Raw genomic sequence first — 19070 nt, 5'->3', positions numbered from 1 at the left:
TTCTATCATCAATCATTTTAATACATATGAAAGGCAACATTGTTATGACAGATTTTTCTTTTTTTGAATGGCGTTTGGTGAGACCCCCTTCATCCATAGAAAAGACAAAATGGCACAGAGCATGGTCAAAAGCTAAAACCAAAACCAAGCCCTGGAAACTTCGGAGACGACCTTGAAGCTCATGTAAATCAGAACTCCTCGTCCTCCGAGCTGAGGTAGTTCTGCTTCTTCCTCACGTTCCAGTGTAAACACTGGGCCAGGCTCTCGAACCAGTCGTTGACTGGGTCCCGGAAACAGATTGATGGAACGGGAAAGCAGGAAGTTGTGATGGTAATACTGGAACAGGCATGAGAAACAAGAGAAAAAAAAAAGATTATGTGTCACAAAGGCTGATGTCCAAATGAGGGAAGTAAAGCACAGGCCTGTGCAATTCAAACAAAAGAGACGGTGTTGACATCAGGTGTGGTAACCAGACTTCCTGGTAAAGCAATAACTAATGCTTTCTTGAGTACGCCTTTATAACTCCAAGTGACTGGCAGCTCATTTCCAGAACCAGGAAGGTGATTATGCCTGGATGAGTTACATAAAGGAAGAATGGATCTGTCTCATGAGACGTTCCCACAAGCCCATTAAGCAGGTTGATGTTACGTAACAAAGCCTGTAAGTGTTGAGGCAGCTTTTGCAGGAGATAAACTTACTATCCCTTATCTATTGGCTTTTGTTTGGCTTTGTTGTTTTGTATTGCTGAAGTGTCCATCTCGGTATGTGTACTAACCTGTCTCCGTGGCATATCTCTTGTCGTTTTCTTCCATCAAATGACACCCAAGCTGTGTTTCTGGCGTCCCGTGACAGCATTATCTAAACACACGAAAGAGTGCAGAAGGGTCATGCAAAGAACTGGGTTGAGAGAAACTCATTTTTAAACTTACATAACATATTATGATTACTGGTTCAACATAGAGACTCCAAATAGTTAAAATCCTTTGTAGGATTCTTCATCAAAATGTAGCTTATGTGCTAGTGAAGAGGTAATGTTCTTATTGTAGGTACCTTCAGCTCCACCCCAGCAGGCACCACGATGGGTCTGAAGGAGAGCGAGTGTGGGCAGATGGGGGTGATCATGATGGCTGGGACGTTGGGATGGATCATGGAAGCTCCTGCTGCCACTGCATACGCTGTACTTCCTGTAGGTGTAGACACTATCACACCTGAGGGGGCACAGAGACACACGCACACAGTGAGCTCAAGCACAATATCAGGTCCATGCCTCACCTCCTCGTTTGATCGACAGCTCCACTTTCTCCTGTGAGCGCACCGCAAGTCATCCTTCACAATAAAAGCATCACCTTCAGAAATGTCAACTTAAACATGGCACAATAATGATAAAATCATCTATTTTAATGTCATACAGTACTAACACTCTGTAGTGGTTATTTCTTTTATTATCAGTAGGATTTTGTTTAATGTTGACAAATCAAATTAGAAAAAGCAGCAAATCCTCACATTGGTGAAGCTGGACATTCCACTTTAGACATTAATATTCAGGAACTGATCAGTGGACATGATTTCATGAGTTCAGCTCACAGTGTACAACTGACTTTAAGGGTGGCACATTGGTTTTGCTCTAAATTCAAAATACTACAGGACTTAAACACAAGAAATAAGAGCATTATTGTTGCTGGTTAATTACATCTACATGTTATTAAGGGTAAGATTACTAAGGTTTAACAACTGGTGACTGTTTTTATAGACTGAAATCTTTTATTTTGAATGCCCTCTCACACAGTGGTAATGTCTAGAACCTTCTGTACAATGTCCAACTGCTTGCTTGGGACGTGCAGTGACTAAACTTTGCCCCGTCCACAGACCGTCTTGTTTGTGTTGTCGGACAGATTTTAAGCAGACTGTTTTAAACACCGCTCAGCCTGTCATTGCAGAGTGCAGAGCATCGAGACACTCACCATCTCCCTGCACTGTGGTAATGAGGTGTCCATCTAGGAAGAGGTCGACATTGGAGAGATAGGAGGAAGGTCCTCTGTCCACCACCACCTCGTTCAGAACCTGAAGCACACACACACATTCATTTTTTTATTCTGGATGTAAACGTCATTTCCTACAGAAACCTAGGTAAGACCATATTCTCACAGATAAATCTGGATACTGGGATATGAATAACTAGGTTTCTCATGTTCCATTTAAACATCACATCCCAAATAAGATCAAAACCAGGATAAGTATATGTACACACACTCACTGAACCCTGGTCTACACCAGACAACACACACACACACACAACCATCATAGGATTTGTGCCAGTAAACATATATGTCATAAACTATTAGCTTACATACCTGAAAGTCTAATGACAGTGTTTGGTCGAGCAGTTCAAACACTACACATCAGTCTGACAGCTGAGTCATGATGATGACACCACATGGATGGTTTTGACACATTTACAGTCTGGACTGAGGTTGAAGTGGAACTGCATAGTGCTACTAATTGATAAAACAAATTATGGATTGTTTCTTTATTTAAATCCTCATTGGTTACTGTTTTGGTTTATTTTCATTTACTTTTCTGACTTTCTACGCATGTTCGCTACAGAGAAATGGAGGCAATCGTCTACCAGGCAGGGCCAAACGTTGTCATTGCAAAGACAGAGTGGTTTAAGGTGGAGATATTACCTGATACTGCATTGCTTTCCGGCTACTTTCAATGTCCCCATTAGTCAGGATAATGCCCTTTTCGTCCACTCTGGCCTTCTTCTCCCAGTTCTCTTTAAGCACCCGGACTTTCAAGCGACTTCGAAGGACGATGGCAGCATTACCTATATATGATACAAATATATTCTTTCTGTAAATGAAGACTAGACTAGACTAGACTTGCAAACAGATCAGGAGTGAGTTATGCTGTAGAAAGCCTGAGGCTGATAAACAGGGTAGGGAGCATTCTTTACCTTCAATAATTTGGGTGACCTGAGACTGGTAAGTGTCAAATTTGAAAGGCGTCAAGAAGCCCAGGGAGCCCAGGTGGAAGGCCATAACTGGTGGAACGCTCTCCTACAAGTAAACAAAGCGAGGACAGGATTGTTGTCAATCAGTACACATGAACAAACCGCCCAGGCTAGTTTTTCAAAAACATTCTCAATACCTGAAAGAGCGACGATGCATACAGCAGAGTTCCATCTCCACCAAGACAGATGATGAAGTCTACGCATTTAGAGATGTCATCAAGATCTGAGATATATAGAAACGACAAACCTTAAGTAAATATCTTTATATATGGTTAAATATGAAATCATAACAAAGATGATTGACTAGTTTTCATACCTTCTCTGAAAGTGCAGAATTTCTTAGTAATGGCCCCAAAGTGTTCATCGCCTGAAATAGTTGGGTCCTCCAGAACTTTATTTTCCACATAAACAACCATGTTTTTCACCTACCCCACACACACACAACACAAGATTAGCAACAGCCACTACATAATAAAATCAACTTCTGACACTGTCCTGGGTAGATGACACAATAATTATACAGTAGTTTAAGTGTAGCCATTTAAGTAATGTTAATGGAGAAGGGATCACATTAATCAAATCTTTAGAGCATGAATAAGTGAGAAAACATTGTTTTATTATGAGTAAGTGTTTTTTTATTTTATTTATTTGACCACACTGATCCCTCACCAGCTTCCCACCCATAAACACGGCCGATTATGTTCATTGTTAAAAAGGCCTCAGTGAGCGGTGTCAGTGGACGTACCTCGGTTAGGAATATGCAGAGCTCTTTGAAAGGCTCGAGCAGACTAGCATCTCGAATCTTCTTGATGACAAGGACACTTTTTGGCGGCTTGTTCCACGTCAGTCTCTGGCTGGCGGGGTCCTGAATGTGCCTGAACAACACACAAACAGGACTTTCACCTCAAGTAGGCAAAACAGACTTAAAGGTCACTCGATAAGGATTCCCCCTGAGCCTGTTGACTAACAGAAGAATCCTACGGTTAATCATAAACAGGACTGCTTAGTACTTATCCAATTAGAGTCCCTGGCTTTAAGTCTAGCTCTGACCCCCCCCTATGTGTCATCTGCAGGTCCCTCACCTTAACTCCACCCGTCAGAGTGAGTCAGGGATATTTTTAGCACTAAACAATTAGACAAAGTAGAGACAGAAACACGGAAGTCTCTCGAAATCTCTCTAAAACTTATGCAGAAGTTCTGATGACTAAAGTATCAGGCAGTAGGGATGAGCATTAAATCTGATCATATGGAAAATGAAACTGGAAAGAGCCAAAGGGTCCAAGTTTGGGACAATTTAACAAAGAGAGTCTGTTGATGGCTCTTAGTTCCAGCACTGTCATACATATTAGGCAGTTGCTGCTTGTACAACAGGCTCAGTCTAGCTGTTACACAAGAATTTATTTTTGTGATATGATTACAGCCTTGAAGCAACCATTTTCTAAATATGAGTTTTGTGTTGGTTAAATGTCAGCGAAATAAATATAAGTCGCCTTAACTAATTTGAGTAAGAAATCCACAAAAATGACAAGTTTACATGTAGCAGTGGATTACATGAACTACTTTTATAACCACGTTATATCATCTCTCTACTTTTTTTGCAGGCAGGGTTACTCTGACACAGGCTGCCATCACAACCCAAACACTCTTAGTACTGTACTAAACAACAATTTGCTCTGCTCTGCTTCAAGTAGCTTGTAAAGCATCGGCATAATGCAATAACATTTACGCCAATCACACGTGGAGAATGGTAGTTTCAAGCTTCATTATAACCAGCTGTACCAATCAGTAGGCTAAATGAGAGCGTGAAGAGATGCTTCCAAATTCACATCTACAAGAAGGAGCTAACAATTTGACTTAAAAAACATCATCATCAGAAAAATAAATAAGCATTCAACTTACTTCCACCGCCCACACTTGTTCCCTGCTTGCAATATTTCTACAGCGTTTGAGAACAAAAGTGCTGATGTCATGTCAGTTTTAGTGTAAATATGAGCCCATAATCCTACCACTTTCCTACAAATGATGATATATTGTGCAAGTATCTTTTGGGGCCTCCGATATGTCTACTCAGACAATCAGAGTGCAGCAGCGTGTAAACGCCGGCCACATCATGTCTCCTACTGTTTTCAATTCAATAACTAATATAGGATGACATGGATTATACCACCACACCCTGCAGACTCCAGCCAGAAGAACATATTCATCTAGTGAAATTAGCTGCTGGACTATTTGGAATAAACATTCGCTACACTAACATGCAAAACTCATGACTATTAACACAAGACAGCAGCATCATTAAAAACACCTTGTTCCTGTTTCCCCACTCAAAAAGTACCAAAAACACCAGGCCATATGATGAAGTTAAATACAAAAACACCACAAAATAAACCCTGCAAAATTATTTACAAAAGGCGGTAAGTGCTAGTATCAGACTGCAGTGTTCTGTACAGGTTACTGTGTGCCACAGCTGGAGGCAAACACCCTCATATAATTAAACACGCTTAAATGAAGTGAACCTGATTGACCCCGAACACCAACGAGCAAAAAAAAATCGAAAAAAACTGAACCCAGGCTTCAAATAAAAACACGGGATACAAAGCACAACTTCATTAGCATTTGAAGTGGCGACGAGCTGTGATCTATTCAAGGACAGTTTCTCCTCTGACCACCTGAAAACATCCACACCCTGACCTTCCCCTTTTCATTCAGGAACCCCAGCTCTGTTCAAACCACCAAGGCCATAACATGCAAACACACTGGAACACATTGATGAACATCAGCCTTCAAAATCCACATCTGCATACATATACATTTCTTTTTCTTATAATAAAAGCCAAAAATAAGCCTCTACTTTGTCATGTCTCTGACATGACATCAGTTTAATATTACTATGACCTCCCTGCAGTGAAGCTTAAGGAGGAACATCTGGTTGGCAGTAATCCAGGCACTGTTCAGTGCTGCCGGTAAACAGATCACCTATCAATCATGTCAAGAAATAAACAGGGAAGCTCCTCTCACCATTTCCACACTTGGTTCTCGCTGTAGTTCGCAGCAGTGTCCTGCTGAATGTTCTCGTTGAACTTCATGGCTGTAAACATGTAACAAGGATGCTACTCCAGGTTGAGATGGAGAAAAGGGGGCCTGTCCCGCGATGACAAATCAGCTCATTCTGCCTCTAACAACTTCTTCGAAAGCTGCGCATTGTGAAGCGGCTGGAGCGACTGAGTCAGTTCACTTCTTGCAGTAGAGCTGTGAGTCAGCCACCGGCAGTCTGAGAGGCTGAGCAAGACTGAGAGACTCTCCATGCGCTGTGGTGGGATCCAGGACCAGCTAACAACCCCTCGGGCTGGAGTCACTGTGGCTATATTTGTCCCGCTGAAGACTTAACGCTAAAACCTGCCTGGTGCATTTTGCTGCTCAGTTACAGCTCTCACTCATCTTAAGGTTGACTTTAGCAAAGTCCCCGCCCACTGTGCTGTGCTGAACTCGCCCATTTTCAGGGCAGGGCTGCTCTTTATTGGACAGGTGTGATTTCAATGGAACACAGCACTGCTCAGGGCTTTCCCTAAAACCAGTACGTGCTGGAATTACAGGTATTACATCACAACAAACAACAAGTTCCTCATGAAAAGAATGCATTACATCACACATTGTATCACTGACATTAAGTACTTTGTGCTTCATATTTCTACCTGTTTAAAATAAATAATGATGTCCCAGTGAAAATTAAACAAATAAACGGATTATGTGCTCTTATGTGAAGCCATAAGCCTTTTTATTTAATGTGTCCAGGTGACGTGCAGGAAGAGGAAGAAAGAATATATCAACAGGGCTAAGTGGGTAAATGATGCAAGCATGTGTTGCATGTACATACAACAGGATGTACCTACTTCCTACTAGCTTCCCACCACCATATTAAAGCCAACGTGATAACTTCAACACAACCACTTCTGTTGCCAACTTGTTTCTGCATAACTTTATCTAGAGAACTAGACATTGGCTTGATTCTGATCCATTCTGTGACAAATAGGTGCACATAGGCGTCTTGTGATACACTTGTATATGTTAGCTCTGATTTGACAGAAGTTCGAAGACTGTTCATGAAGAAGATCAAAGAAAAAACAATGCCTTTACAGGGCGTGTTTGGGGCGTCAGGGACAATTGTGACCGGTGGAGATTCTCTTTGTAGACGAACAATGAAATGCTTTGCTTCAATTAATGGCAAAAGCAACACTAGATAAACAGAAAAAATATAAAACAAAAGCTAGGATTTACCTTGAGCAGTATCACAAACACACCCTTCCACAGAGAACAAATGGATGACCACTTTTTAGATTTGGAGGGTGTGTAGCTAAATAAAGATTGTCTGGTTTTGCTACTTTTAACTTGTTTAGCAGCTTTGAGGAAGCTACGCCTTGAACTATTGCTGCCTAAAAACAAACAGTGCTGGGAGCCACATGCACCTGAGGAAGTCAAGCCTTTGACGGGAAAACTTCAAGCCTTTTGTGCCTCTGACTCATTAAGCAGATCTTTGCCACAGTTTCGACACATAGTGTTGATAATGTCAGAACAGCGCTGATATGATTCTGTGACTTGTGTATTGTCTCGCATTTTATATTGAAACCAGATATGTTACATTGCTGTGGTGCAGGTGGTGTAGGTGTAGTATTGCGTCTGTGGTGCTCGCAAATGGATTAAATGAACCCCTCTCGGCTTACTCTTCCTCCAGCTCATCAAATGTGGATTGGGTGGAGGATTTTTTTTCTCTCATTTGTTCTTATCTGACAATTAACTCAATGTATTTGTTTGACAATTAAACTCAAAGCATTACTTACAAGCTCTTTTTTGCAGGTCTGGATAAACTAAGATTACTTTGTACTTAACTATTGTCACGTCTCCAAAATGCAGACGTCGGCAGACATTTGGCATCTTCCCACATGATGCTCCGTCAGGCCTGTCCTTAGACATCCTCCCTTCATGCTTGTTTCTACTGCAGCATGTCCTCTAAAACATTAGGATACAGGTGCCAATACAATACCAGAGTTTTGGAATCAATAACAAAACTATACTAATATTCATATTACTTTGAGACACATCAAATTTTTTATTGTATTTTTTACTTAATATGCAGCTCTACTGGTTTCAGGGTGCTCTTTGATTTCTGTCTGGTCATCAGCAAGTGAGTCACATGCTCAGTTAGTCTATAGTCTGGTGACAGACTCTTCTAGTCAAGAATACTCCCTTGTTTACCCTCATAAATTCCTGGGTCGTCAGAATGTTCAGGATTGCTACACTCCTGACTTTTCAGTCATTATCAGATTATCAGCAGATGAAAACCATTGTGCTGGAGTTGAGCCAAAATAATGAAAAACTGCCTTCATACTTCATACAACCTGGCATCATACCAAAGGTATGGCAAATAAAAAAGTATGTGCTTCAACACATCTTCAGTATTAGCACGGAACCTTTGGCAGGTGAACTAGCGCAGCAGCTATAACGCACAATGTTGATGTCATTTTAGATGAAAGGTGTCGCTTTAGATGAAACAAAAGTAAACGTACGTGACAGTGTGCAATACTTTTTGTCTAACTCTGACCTTACTTCAGAGGATATTAGGAAATGTAAGTGGAGACGGGCTCATCGGGGACAAAACTTCTCATAAACAACCAGTTAAGAAGAAGTATACCATATAGATGTGGTTTGTGGTATCACCAGTTACGGGAAGACTGGGTTTAGCCTCATTTGCTCTCATCAGAAACAAATCAGAGTGATGTCGCTCCATGATGCTCATGAAGCATGGTCGTGTCATATTTTCATGTCCTTTATATTTTGGATAGTGATTTAATGGTGTGAGCTACAAGCCACTCTAAAACTGAATTTTCTTCGTAGAAGTTTAATGAAGAGGAAATAATTATTTGGCTTGCTTTCGATTTTTAATATTTAGTTTCATACACAAAGAATGTTACACCCAGCTTCATGAAAAAATGATTAAACCATTAACTGATATGTATTTCTTTGGTTTTCGCAGCGTCTGTTAACAGTCAGCTGCACTGGCCTTGCTTTGTGTTGCTGTAGGCAACGTTTCATGTTAGAATATTAAACAGTAGCACAGTTTTTACTTTTACAATTTGTCCCATTCCAACATGTTTGAACATTTTTATGGAGTTCCACTACTTGTATGTGTAGTTTAGGAAAGTGCTGTTCAGACTTCAGCAGCAGCACATAACTAAGCACCATCTGACAGCCAACTGTCTGACATTGCTATATATTAACTTAATTAAATATTAACTGTGCTGCAACTGAGTCACTCCTGGCCCAACAAAATCTAAAAGCAACGACAAGTGGCTTGCATGTTTTTTGGTGTTGCACATTAAAAAAGGTTATATATATTTTATATTATATTATATAGTATTAAATCACAAAATAAATATGCTGTGTCATCAGAGATTAAGGAAACATGCTCTATAAATTACTAGAGTATGTTTCTCATTTAGAAATTTGCCTTGATGGACCGGGCTGTCTGTTTGTGTTTTATTCTGTGTGTTTTGATCTGGCTTGATAACTACACAGCTCATGCCGAAGCTCCAGGTTGCCAGTTATGAAACCATTTTACAGCCGTGGAAGCAAATAAAGTGGATCAACAGAGTGAATGTTAGATTCTGCCCATCATAAGAAGCTCCATGAGCAGACACGTGATTTCCTCTGTGAATCAAAAAATATCTCCACCATCATTGTCCCTCTCTTTTTTTTAATCTTGTGGACGCTGTAAGATTCTGTCATGAAAGAGATCCTGACCCACAGTGCATCGAAAGACCCTGTAAAAGTTACGGATCTACCCGGCTCTCACTGCGGGAGACGGAGGACAGAGTTCAGTGTAGTGTCGGTGTGGAGGACTAGGCAGGTAATGGTGACTTTTCCACGTATAAATTCATTAATTATTTCCCTCGTAAAGTTTTCAAAGACACTACCTACAACACTGCTGTGGGAAGTCAGAGTTCAAGTATTGAAATCACATCATGTAATCATTATCGATAAACAGTGGGAGCTAATCTGCACCGTTGGGGCGACTGACCGGGTCACGGTGACTTTTAGCTCGAAATTTGTCGATTTTTATCTCAAAAGTTTCAAAATGGTTGTGTGAGACGTTTCTTTTACTAGAGGAGGTCTAAAAGAGTAGCTGCAGTCTGGGGAGGGGGGCGACTGCTCTCCAGTGTTTTGAATTTGAGCTGCGGTGTGAAATCTTACATGTTGTACCTTTAAACCGACACAACTGTGCAGATTGCGCCAAAAAACATCAGAAATGATGCGAAACCCGTTTGCTCTGTTGGACTTACATTACTGCGTGCGGATTCTGTAGCATGCATGCCTTTGGGCCAAATGTGGTCACAGGGCTTGGTCCATGAAGAGACTGAGTCCTCCTGAAAGAAAGGGTGACAAAGACAAACGTTCACATTTAAACAACCGAACCTAGCAGGAAAGAATGCAAGCAAACACCTATAGAAGTCAACAGCATTCAAGCACAACCCATTTGTAAACCGGAAAAACAAGAAGTTTCACTTTCTGTGCTATGTAAAATGACATTTGCATTATTTACAGGATGCTATAAGCTGAACTGGAGAAGGTTGATAATTTACGTCCATGCTGGCTGATTGTCTGTAAAATTTCCTACATTTCTAAATTAATTAGTTTCTGATCAAATAAATTCCACTTTTATGTCTCAGTTTTAAAAAAGAAAAAAGAGAAATGAAGCCACAGTGAACAAGACATTCAGCCTGAGCCTGTGGTCACCCGGCAAAGGCAAACCATCAGTCTATCTAATGTATTACATAAGGTCAGAACGTGCTGAAATTTCTCTCTGTGACCTTTGAGTCTGAGCAATAGACCTGGCACCCAGACTATGTCAAGACATTTCCCAAACTGTAATGTTTAAAAAATAAACACTTCTATCTCTGCTATCTGCTGTACAAATACTGTATGTGTAACTGATGAAATTATGCCCAGTAACTTTAACCATTAACACGAACACATCATGTCTTTAACCAGACAATGCAGTCTAAGCTTGTCTTTCCAGATATCAAACAGTACAATTGTGTTGGGGGTGAGGTCAGTAACTCAGTCAGTAAATCCTCTTTAGCAGTCTGATACTGTGAATTCACCATCTGTTGTTTACTGGCTCTTAAAGCTGCATTCATCAATCTGTTCATATTAACGCTGATGGAAATTAATATACGTAACGTGACAGATGTTGCTCGTAGTAACCAACACGCAGATTATTATCATCGATTCAGCAAATCTACAGTGTTTTTAGCACTTTTGTTTTGGAATTAGTCGCAAGGCCAGAGACATGACTCCAGTGGGATGATAGCACTGCTCTGTGTGTATCAGGTATGACAGCAGGCAACCGTTTACTAACGCTAACACTCAGAACAGCTGTACTATATGCATACCTACATGAGCCAATATTTCCATGTTGTTATTCTTAATGCCGGTCCCTGGGTTCGACACTGCATAAAATCAGATGAAGTGATTTATAGCATGTGTACTGGAAAATGATTGTAGTATTTTAAAATGAAACAGAAGACCGTTCTATTAAAGGAATTTGTTTTTGATGTTATACTTTGTGGTGGTTTGTGGACACTGATAAAGCACGGGCGAAAACACAAGCCAACCTTGGTCGGTCACTGAACTAATGCAAAGAATTGCACGATTTTAAAGGATTCAAAACTGATCCTGAATTGGCCCTCTTCCTCCTCGAGGTAAAGAATATGTGAAATGTTGATAACTTGAACTTTCTCAACAAGATGAATATTACGGAGCAGCTGAATCTGTCGGCTGTATAAACGCCACAAAGTTTTTTTTTTTGTTTTACCATCGTCATATTACATCCTGCATACAGCTGTGTTTGAAAAAAGACAGACAGTATTAAAAATAAGCAGCGTCTTTCTTTCGTTCGATTCTAAAACAAATGCACGATCAAAATCTTTATGACACGACCGCGCTCCTGTCAAAGTTCACAAGAATGAGAAGTGTTATCGCAAAATTCGGTTGAACTCAATAAAACTTTATTTGTTGGAGTGTGTTTCAACATCTTGGTGTAGGTGTGATCTTTGAGTTACTGTTCATTTCCTCATCAATAATGGGACAGTTGTGATTGATACTTAAAGGACGCGTCAACAGAAGCCTGTGGCTTTTCACTTCTCCTTGTGACAAACCTCAGCGCAGTTCCTAAAAACCAACTAAAAACAAAGGGTCTCGCAACATTAGCAGTGAAGAAACATTTCAGGCCTCAAAACCTGTTTTCTTGAAGCCGTCCCTGCAATGGTTGAAAGTGTTTCACAAATGTCTTGAGGCGGTGCAACATGTCACAAAACTCTTTCAAAATTGTTTCTCCTGAGCGAAAAATATGAGAAATCATAAATCAGTTGTGTCGTGACAGCAAAACGAGGCATGCGTGGGTTTACATTAGTTCACACAAGGGTGGTATGTGTGACATGTAAATGTATCTGTGAGTGAGAGAGGCTGAAGACTGATTCTAGTCAGTCCACAATCATTAGCACACACCTGTACTCGGAGGAGCTGCCGGCTGAAGAGGTGCTCAGGCTGCGGGTCTTCTTGTTGCGTCTTGTCAGGCTGCGGCCGGAGACCTCACCTCCGTCACAGGTGGAGCAGCAGTACGGGGCAGCTTCAACTCTCACCTCCTCTCCACCGTCCATCTCAGAGAGGCAGGCTGCGAGTAAACTGAGGGAGGGGGGGACAGACACAGCAGCTGGGTCAAACGTCAATAAGCAGAAAAATCACGTGTCAACTTAGGATGTTACGTCCACGGCTCCAAACTCCACTGGTAAAAAAAAAAGGATATTTCATTCATGCGAATAAAAACACACATGGATAAACAAGAGCTCGTCTGTAATTTCGGTAAACACATTCAAACACCGGGCCAACTTTTAAATGTCGCTTTAATAACTTACATAAAAACAAACACTTTTAAGTCCAAACACTCTATAAGTCTATATCAATGTGAACTAAAGCGTGACTGACTTATTTCTGTTGCATTCAGAGAAATAAAATAAGTTTTTTCTTCTATGTGTGCTTCGGCTAGCCGGCTGGATAAATAGCCACAGCTACAAACCAGTTTATTATTTATGTGACGGCTGAGTTGTCACTTTATCTAGCTATCTCTGTAAATTAACACCATATTGTTGCTCAAACACGTCCTCCGCCGACATAAATGTGTCCTAAGCGGATGAATGGTGGCGGTACAATGTTCACAGTGAGCTAACTAAGCTAGTGTCAGGCTAAGTTAGCGAGCTAGGCTAGTCAGGCACGTCCGTCACAAAGCCTCAACAACAACAACAACAACAACAATACCTTTCACCCACAACGTTAGAGGGCACAGATGTGGAGGATGTGCCACAGGATCAGAGCCTCGCCATTTCTCCAGCGGATAACTAATAATAATGTTTACAGGAGAGCTGTCAACACTCAGCTCATCGCTTCCTGATACTTGACCGACCAATCACAGGCTCGCTCCTCGTCGACGTCATGTTGGACGACTTCACCACACACGGACTCGTGCACGGTGTCAACACACACACGCACGCGCGCGCGCGCACACACACACACACACACACACACACAATGCTTCACCATCAAATATTCAAGAGACATATTTATATTCAATAACTGTTATTACATTATTTATTAGTTTCTATGTGGAGAAAAAAAACAGTTCGTATGTCAAAGTAACAACTGGGACTTTTGTCCACTTTGTCTGCACAGTGAAACAATCTGGACAGTGATGCAATGGGGCTGAATGTAATCTGACTACTCTGCACGTCCAGATAAACTTGAAAAACAGAAGCTGTCCCCTCTTCAGGGCCTCTGGAGGTCTGACCTGGGAACCTGTGTAGTTGGTAATCCAATATTAAACACTCAGATATGCTGTTGGTCTGGGCCCTGCAGAGCAAGAGTTTATCACCTATCACTGTCCGGCTCATTGTACACAAACCTGCGCCTTCATGCATGTTCATTGTTCTCATTCATGTGCAAAACGTATGGGATAGAACTTATGTTATAGAGCAATATATGCATTTCATCTTATATATATTTCTAATTAAATATTATATTAAAACTACTAGACATGCACAGTAACCTGCTGTGAGACAAGAAGAAGAAATGTCTACTGAACCAGTATTTCACCTTCTAAAATAACTTTACCTACTAGGCATCCATCAATAAATATTTCAGATAATGTTTAGGCTAATTAAAATCGGACACATTCAAATTCAGTGATATTAATTTCATTTCTAATGTGAGTGGTAACAATATTGAGACACGGAGATGCCTTCACAATTGAATAATTTCATTTTGTAACATTTCAATTTGTGCTTGCATTTGGAAGAGACTGCATTATCAAGTCACATTACAATAGATAATGTATTGTTTTTTAAACTATGCACAATCTTTCTATCTGAAAGTAAACTAATCAAATCTGGCTAAAGGAACTCCCTGCATTTGATTCTTTTGTCCAACAGAGGGTGGAAGAGGTTTCCAAGCGTATGAAAAACTCTAATCCAACAATCTGGTTTTTAGCAGACAAGCACCTGCAAGTAAGTGAAGAATAAATAAGATACTAATGAGGAAATGCTTTTTAGCAAGGCATTTAACACCTACAGCTTACTATGCAAGTTCACTGATATTAGCAGATACATCAAATGTCAAGTCAGTCTGCACTTTGAATGTTCACAATAACAACACAAACACAGCGGCTCTGTTTACTCAGTGTCAGTGCTGAAGAACAGACTGCGTGGCTACCTTTATGCAAAAAGGAGAGTAGCTGTGTGCAAATGAGTTTACAGAGGAGCCAGGCTGATTCAACAGTGGATAACAAAATTGTTTATTTGACTTGAACATAATTACAAGGAAACCAAACAGTCTGCAACATTCTAGCTTCAGTGGTAACCGCTCTAAGTGAATCACACTCAACACAGTAGGTCATCTCAAACTGCTTTTTATTACATCTTAAATAACAGTACATTTTAATATAGTTTCTATCTTGCATCCAGCTTTCGGTTGTACACTGACTGACTTTAAAATTAAATACAAAAGGTGAAAAGGGAACAGTGGGGGTGCAGAGCTCTACAGTTATTTGATGGAGAAAGAGAGAAAAGGAAAGGGGATTTAATTAGTTTTTAATATTTTTTATTTCATTTTATTTTTTGCCAACTCCAGGCCTAACGCACAATTACAGCACATTTTTTGTACAGAATGTCGCAGAGAAAAAACAGAATGGAAAAAATGTCACTACTGCTAAAGAAAGAGCGTCTCTGTTTACAAGGAGAAGGGAACAACAGAAAATTCTGCCATTCAGATGCTGCAAGATTTTTTTTTTTCATTTTTTATTAAAGGACAGAAAAAAACCTGTTATAAAATGTTTTTCTTTGTGGAATTTTGTTTGCTACAGAAGGAATGAAAATTTATTTGTTCCATTTGAGATTGTGTATGTTTAGGTGAATGAATGTACGTATGCATGTGTGTACAATTTAAACATTTACGTTACTTTTGTGGAATCCCTCCCAAGTATGGACCAAGTAACCGTTTATGTTGCAGGGTTTGCTTCTCAAGTGCATAGCTTTGACATTTTAGTTGAATCATGTATGCACGGAGTAGCCAAAAACAAAAAGAAGAAAGAAAAAAAAAAGAAAAAAGAAAAGAAAAATATAAATACCATTGTATTGATATATTCAACAGGTTATTTTCTTAAAGAAAAACATCAAAGGACTTAATTCCATATGCACCTTTTTAAGCAATTCTACAGCATGCGATTCTAAGAGATAACCCACCCATGGCAGACAACCAAAATCTTTTTTTTTTTCGTTTTTAACTTAAAAAGTTTCAATATCATTATTTTCAAACATTGATTTATACAACATGTCATTCACAGAGTAGTAACTGCATTTCCAAGCACGGAATGGGCACCTCTGTTAAAAGAGAAACGTCCGGATTGTAACCGGGCTAAAGTGGAGGTACTCCCTACCCGACCAAATCACATCACCGGTCCCAACCACGGGCAACAGAAACCAGGGAAAACAAAACTTAATTAAAGAAGAAGAAGAAAAAAAAAAGGAATAAAAAGGGGGGCAGGGTGGATTATGATCCGATGGGTTAATCTTCATTTAATTATTCTACACTGTCGCCAGACAAAAAGGTGTAAGAATGGTTAAAATGGTTTGTCTTTTTTTTTTGTTGTTTTTCGTTTTAAAAACGAGCATTCATTATCATAAACAGCATGTGCTTGGTTAGTTAACTTTTTTTTTCTTTAGACAATATTCTATATATGCAAAGTTTAATTTTTGTGCAAACAAAGATTTGTGGACTACACTGGAAAAAAAGAAACAGTAAAAGTATCATGGGACTAAATATACAGAAGGGCCAGAAGTGGCTTGAGGACTCCCCGTTGAAGCTCAATTCTCTCGCTTTGTTCTCCAGTGGGATAAAGCTGGATTTAAAATGACGTGATCTGGAGGTTCTTTTAGTTTCCAACTTAAAAACATTCTCTAAAATGTGTAAAGACTAAGAAATAAAACAAAGCTTTGATCCTCATTTTAAACATTAACTGACAGATCTACTTCTCTTTAACAAAAGAAAAAAATAATAATAATGAAAACAACAAAGAAACAAAAAGAAACATGGCCAAAAAGCTATTAAGAGTTAGATCACTGTCATGTAATAACCTTCACTCAGACCTGTGTATAATGAGGACGCATGACACATTTGCTTGGTGGTGGCGGCAGCGGCGGTGGGGTGTTTGTATTTTCACTTACTACAATACCAGACCATGGTCATGGGAGGAATGCACAATTTTCCCCTCCGGTCCATTTTGAAACCACTAAATTCCTCGAGCTTTTTTTTTCTTTTTCTTTTTTTTTGTAGCTGAATGAGTGACAGACAATTGTGCTCTTTTAAATGAGAAGGAGAGAGAGAGAAAGACAGAGAGAGAGAGAGAGAGAATTTTTGCCCTTGATAGTTTTTTGGGGTGTTTGGAGTCAGTATCATGGTGTTTTTGAAAAGATTGGATATGCAATAAAATTGAACATTGTGATGTTGGAATGGTTTTCCACTCAACTTTGGAGTCCAGATGCCATCTGCAAACAAACAGACAAAAAAGAAAAACATTTGATTATCATTGACCGGCCACTGTAAAATGAATAAAACAGGTTAATCTTATATGCTTATCAACGTCTCAGTTTAATTATCACTAATATTCAAACTAAACATTTTAACACCAGGCACAATAAGCTAATGTGATGTATCATATGTTGCATCATCCTTCCTAACCACCAGATGGCAGTACATGCAAACTCTAGATGAGGCCCCGTTACTAAACCATGACACTGACAGACGACGTTCCTCTTAGTTCGTCACTTACCTTCAGACTCTAGTTCCAGATCTTGAGGAAGCTGTCCCAGGACCCTGTTGCCACTGCCATGCCGTCATCGGTCACACCCAAGCAGCTCACCCGGTTATCATGACCGGCCAGTACACCTGCGGAGACACCAGAGGTTGAGAAACGGTGACAAACATGCTCCATCTGATGGATACCACACGCTAGGTTAGACTTGAATATAAAGCTTGAATTACTGGATACTGGAACGCAGTGCATGAGACAGAGCACTGGAAGTTGAGGGAACCCGGTCAGAACAACAAGTGAAGCAGGTTTCAGGGCATTTGGGGTCCTGATACATGTCTGCTTCATGTTTAAAGCTTGGCTAATGGCTAATACTAACCCAATATGCTGTGATCAATATTCCACCCACCAATATTTATGTGTGTGTGTGTGTGTGTGTATCAGAAATAGCCTGCTCAGAAGTGGGCCTCCTCTGATCCCTATCCCACCATGCAGTCAATAACTGTAAAGTATTCATGCCTCCATAGGGGCTCGTCACTGCTGGAGCAGCTGACGCTTGCTGCTCTCCCAGATGGATACTACTAATAGCATTTATTCAAATCAATGGATCTTCTCCTGTTTTGCTTCATACTCGTGTGTTATCAATCGCAAACTGCTACTGTCAAAAGTGGACTGGAAAGGAAGTGGCTTCCTGCTCGATAGATTGTTAAAAAATGAAGTGGCTTGTCACTTCTGCCTCGTCTAGTCTTCTGTAATGTAGCTGTTACGTACGTACGTATGTGGACCGGTCTGTATCAGATTTGGACATTTGGCCACTACATTTTACCTCCTTTCTTCTTTGCAATGCACTGCTGTTCTGTCTGCTGATTAAACAGGATTTTTTAAGTCCTGCCACATATTCTGGATTGGATTGAGATCTCTGACTTGGCTGTACTGATGACATCAGAGGATTTTACCTGAACAGGCAGCCATAAACTCTGAATGGGCCACTCCACCACACTAAAGTTGTTTTGAAGCCATTCCTGTGTAGCTTTGGCTTTATGTTTAGGGCGGTTCTCTTGCTGGCAGCAAGTTTTCCTTCCAGGATTTTTTTGTGTTTTGCTGCATTCATGTTACTGTCCGTCTTCACAAGTCTTGCAGGGCCTGCATGCTTCTACTGATTATTTAATTTAGTGATGGCCTAAAAGCTGACTTTTTCTGATCATACCACCAAGTTTTCCTCCACCTTATTCCCCAGTGTTCCAGATTTGCCTTCTGGCAAACACTAGCCCAGATGTCATGTGAGGTTTTTTTTTCCCCAACAAGCATAAAGCTGTGACTTGTGCACTAGGCAGGGGGAGTTATATGACAGTGTTTCCCATTACAGTCACGAAGCCCTGTATCTCCTTCAGAGTGACCACACACACCTCTTGGTGGCCGGCTGTAATCTGTGCTTCGAAAGACTTCTTGTGTGTTTTCCTTGACTGGAACTGCTCGGTATGCTTTTCACAACTTTATTTGGAAATGTTCAGTTGCCTTATGTTGTAGTTTTTAACAGGAAATTGACTAACCAGCTGTTTAACGTTCGAGATGCAGATAAAGAAAATTCTATGGTGACATCATGACAAAGTCTAGGGGAGGGCACTGTTTAACACAAGATCTGTACACTGA

General features: G+C 40.3%; 2 protein-coding genes across 4 annotated transcripts in view; both read right to left on the bottom strand.

Moving 5' to 3' along the window:
• Positions 1 to 13544, bottom strand: nadka (NAD kinase a). 3 transcript variants are annotated; one of them, XM_010733971.3, is made up of 12 exons: positions 13382 to 13544; positions 12575 to 12751; positions 10348 to 10431; positions 3759 to 3888; positions 3330 to 3438; positions 3151 to 3236; positions 2957 to 3059; positions 2685 to 2827; positions 1962 to 2061; positions 1051 to 1208; positions 776 to 858; positions 1 to 336 (listed from the first exon to the last, which is right to left on the bottom strand). In XM_010733971.3, exons 2-12 carry the CDS (start codon positions 12724 to 12726, stop codon positions 189 to 191), a joined length of 1296 nt encoding a protein of 431 aa, XP_010732273.2. In that variant the 5' UTR covers positions 12727 to 12751; positions 13382 to 13544; the 3' UTR covers positions 1 to 188. The 3 variants fall into 3 exon arrangements, with proteins under 3 accessions (XP_010732273.2, XP_019132364.1, XP_019132365.2); XM_019276819.2 differs by having other exon boundaries at positions 13393 to 13543; XM_019276820.2 differs by lacking the exons at positions 10348 to 10431; positions 12575 to 12751; positions 13382 to 13544 and adding an exon at positions 6032 to 6454.
• Positions 13545 to 15007: 1463 nt separating this feature from the next.
• The window catches only part of gnb1a (guanine nucleotide binding protein (G protein), beta polypeptide 1a), a 30134-nt gene continuing 26071 nt past the window's right edge, over positions 15008 to 19070 (bottom strand). The window contains exons 10-11 of the mRNA XM_010733972.3: positions 17442 to 17557; positions 15008 to 17157 (exon numbers count right to left, since the gene is read on the bottom strand). Of these exons, the coding sequence (XP_010732274.1) occupies positions 17451 to 17557 (107 nt within the window). The 3' untranslated portion in view covers positions 15008 to 17157; positions 17442 to 17450. The remainder of the gene's footprint in view (positions 17158 to 17441; positions 17558 to 19070) is intronic.

The sequence above is a fragment of the Larimichthys crocea genome, chromosome XV (genome assembly GCF_000972845.2).
Source record: "Larimichthys crocea isolate SSNF chromosome XV, L_crocea_2.0, whole genome shotgun sequence".
NCBI classification, from domain to species: Eukaryota; Metazoa; Chordata; class Actinopteri; family Sciaenidae; genus Larimichthys; species Larimichthys crocea.
This window is presented reverse-complemented; position numbering and strand designations above follow the sequence as displayed.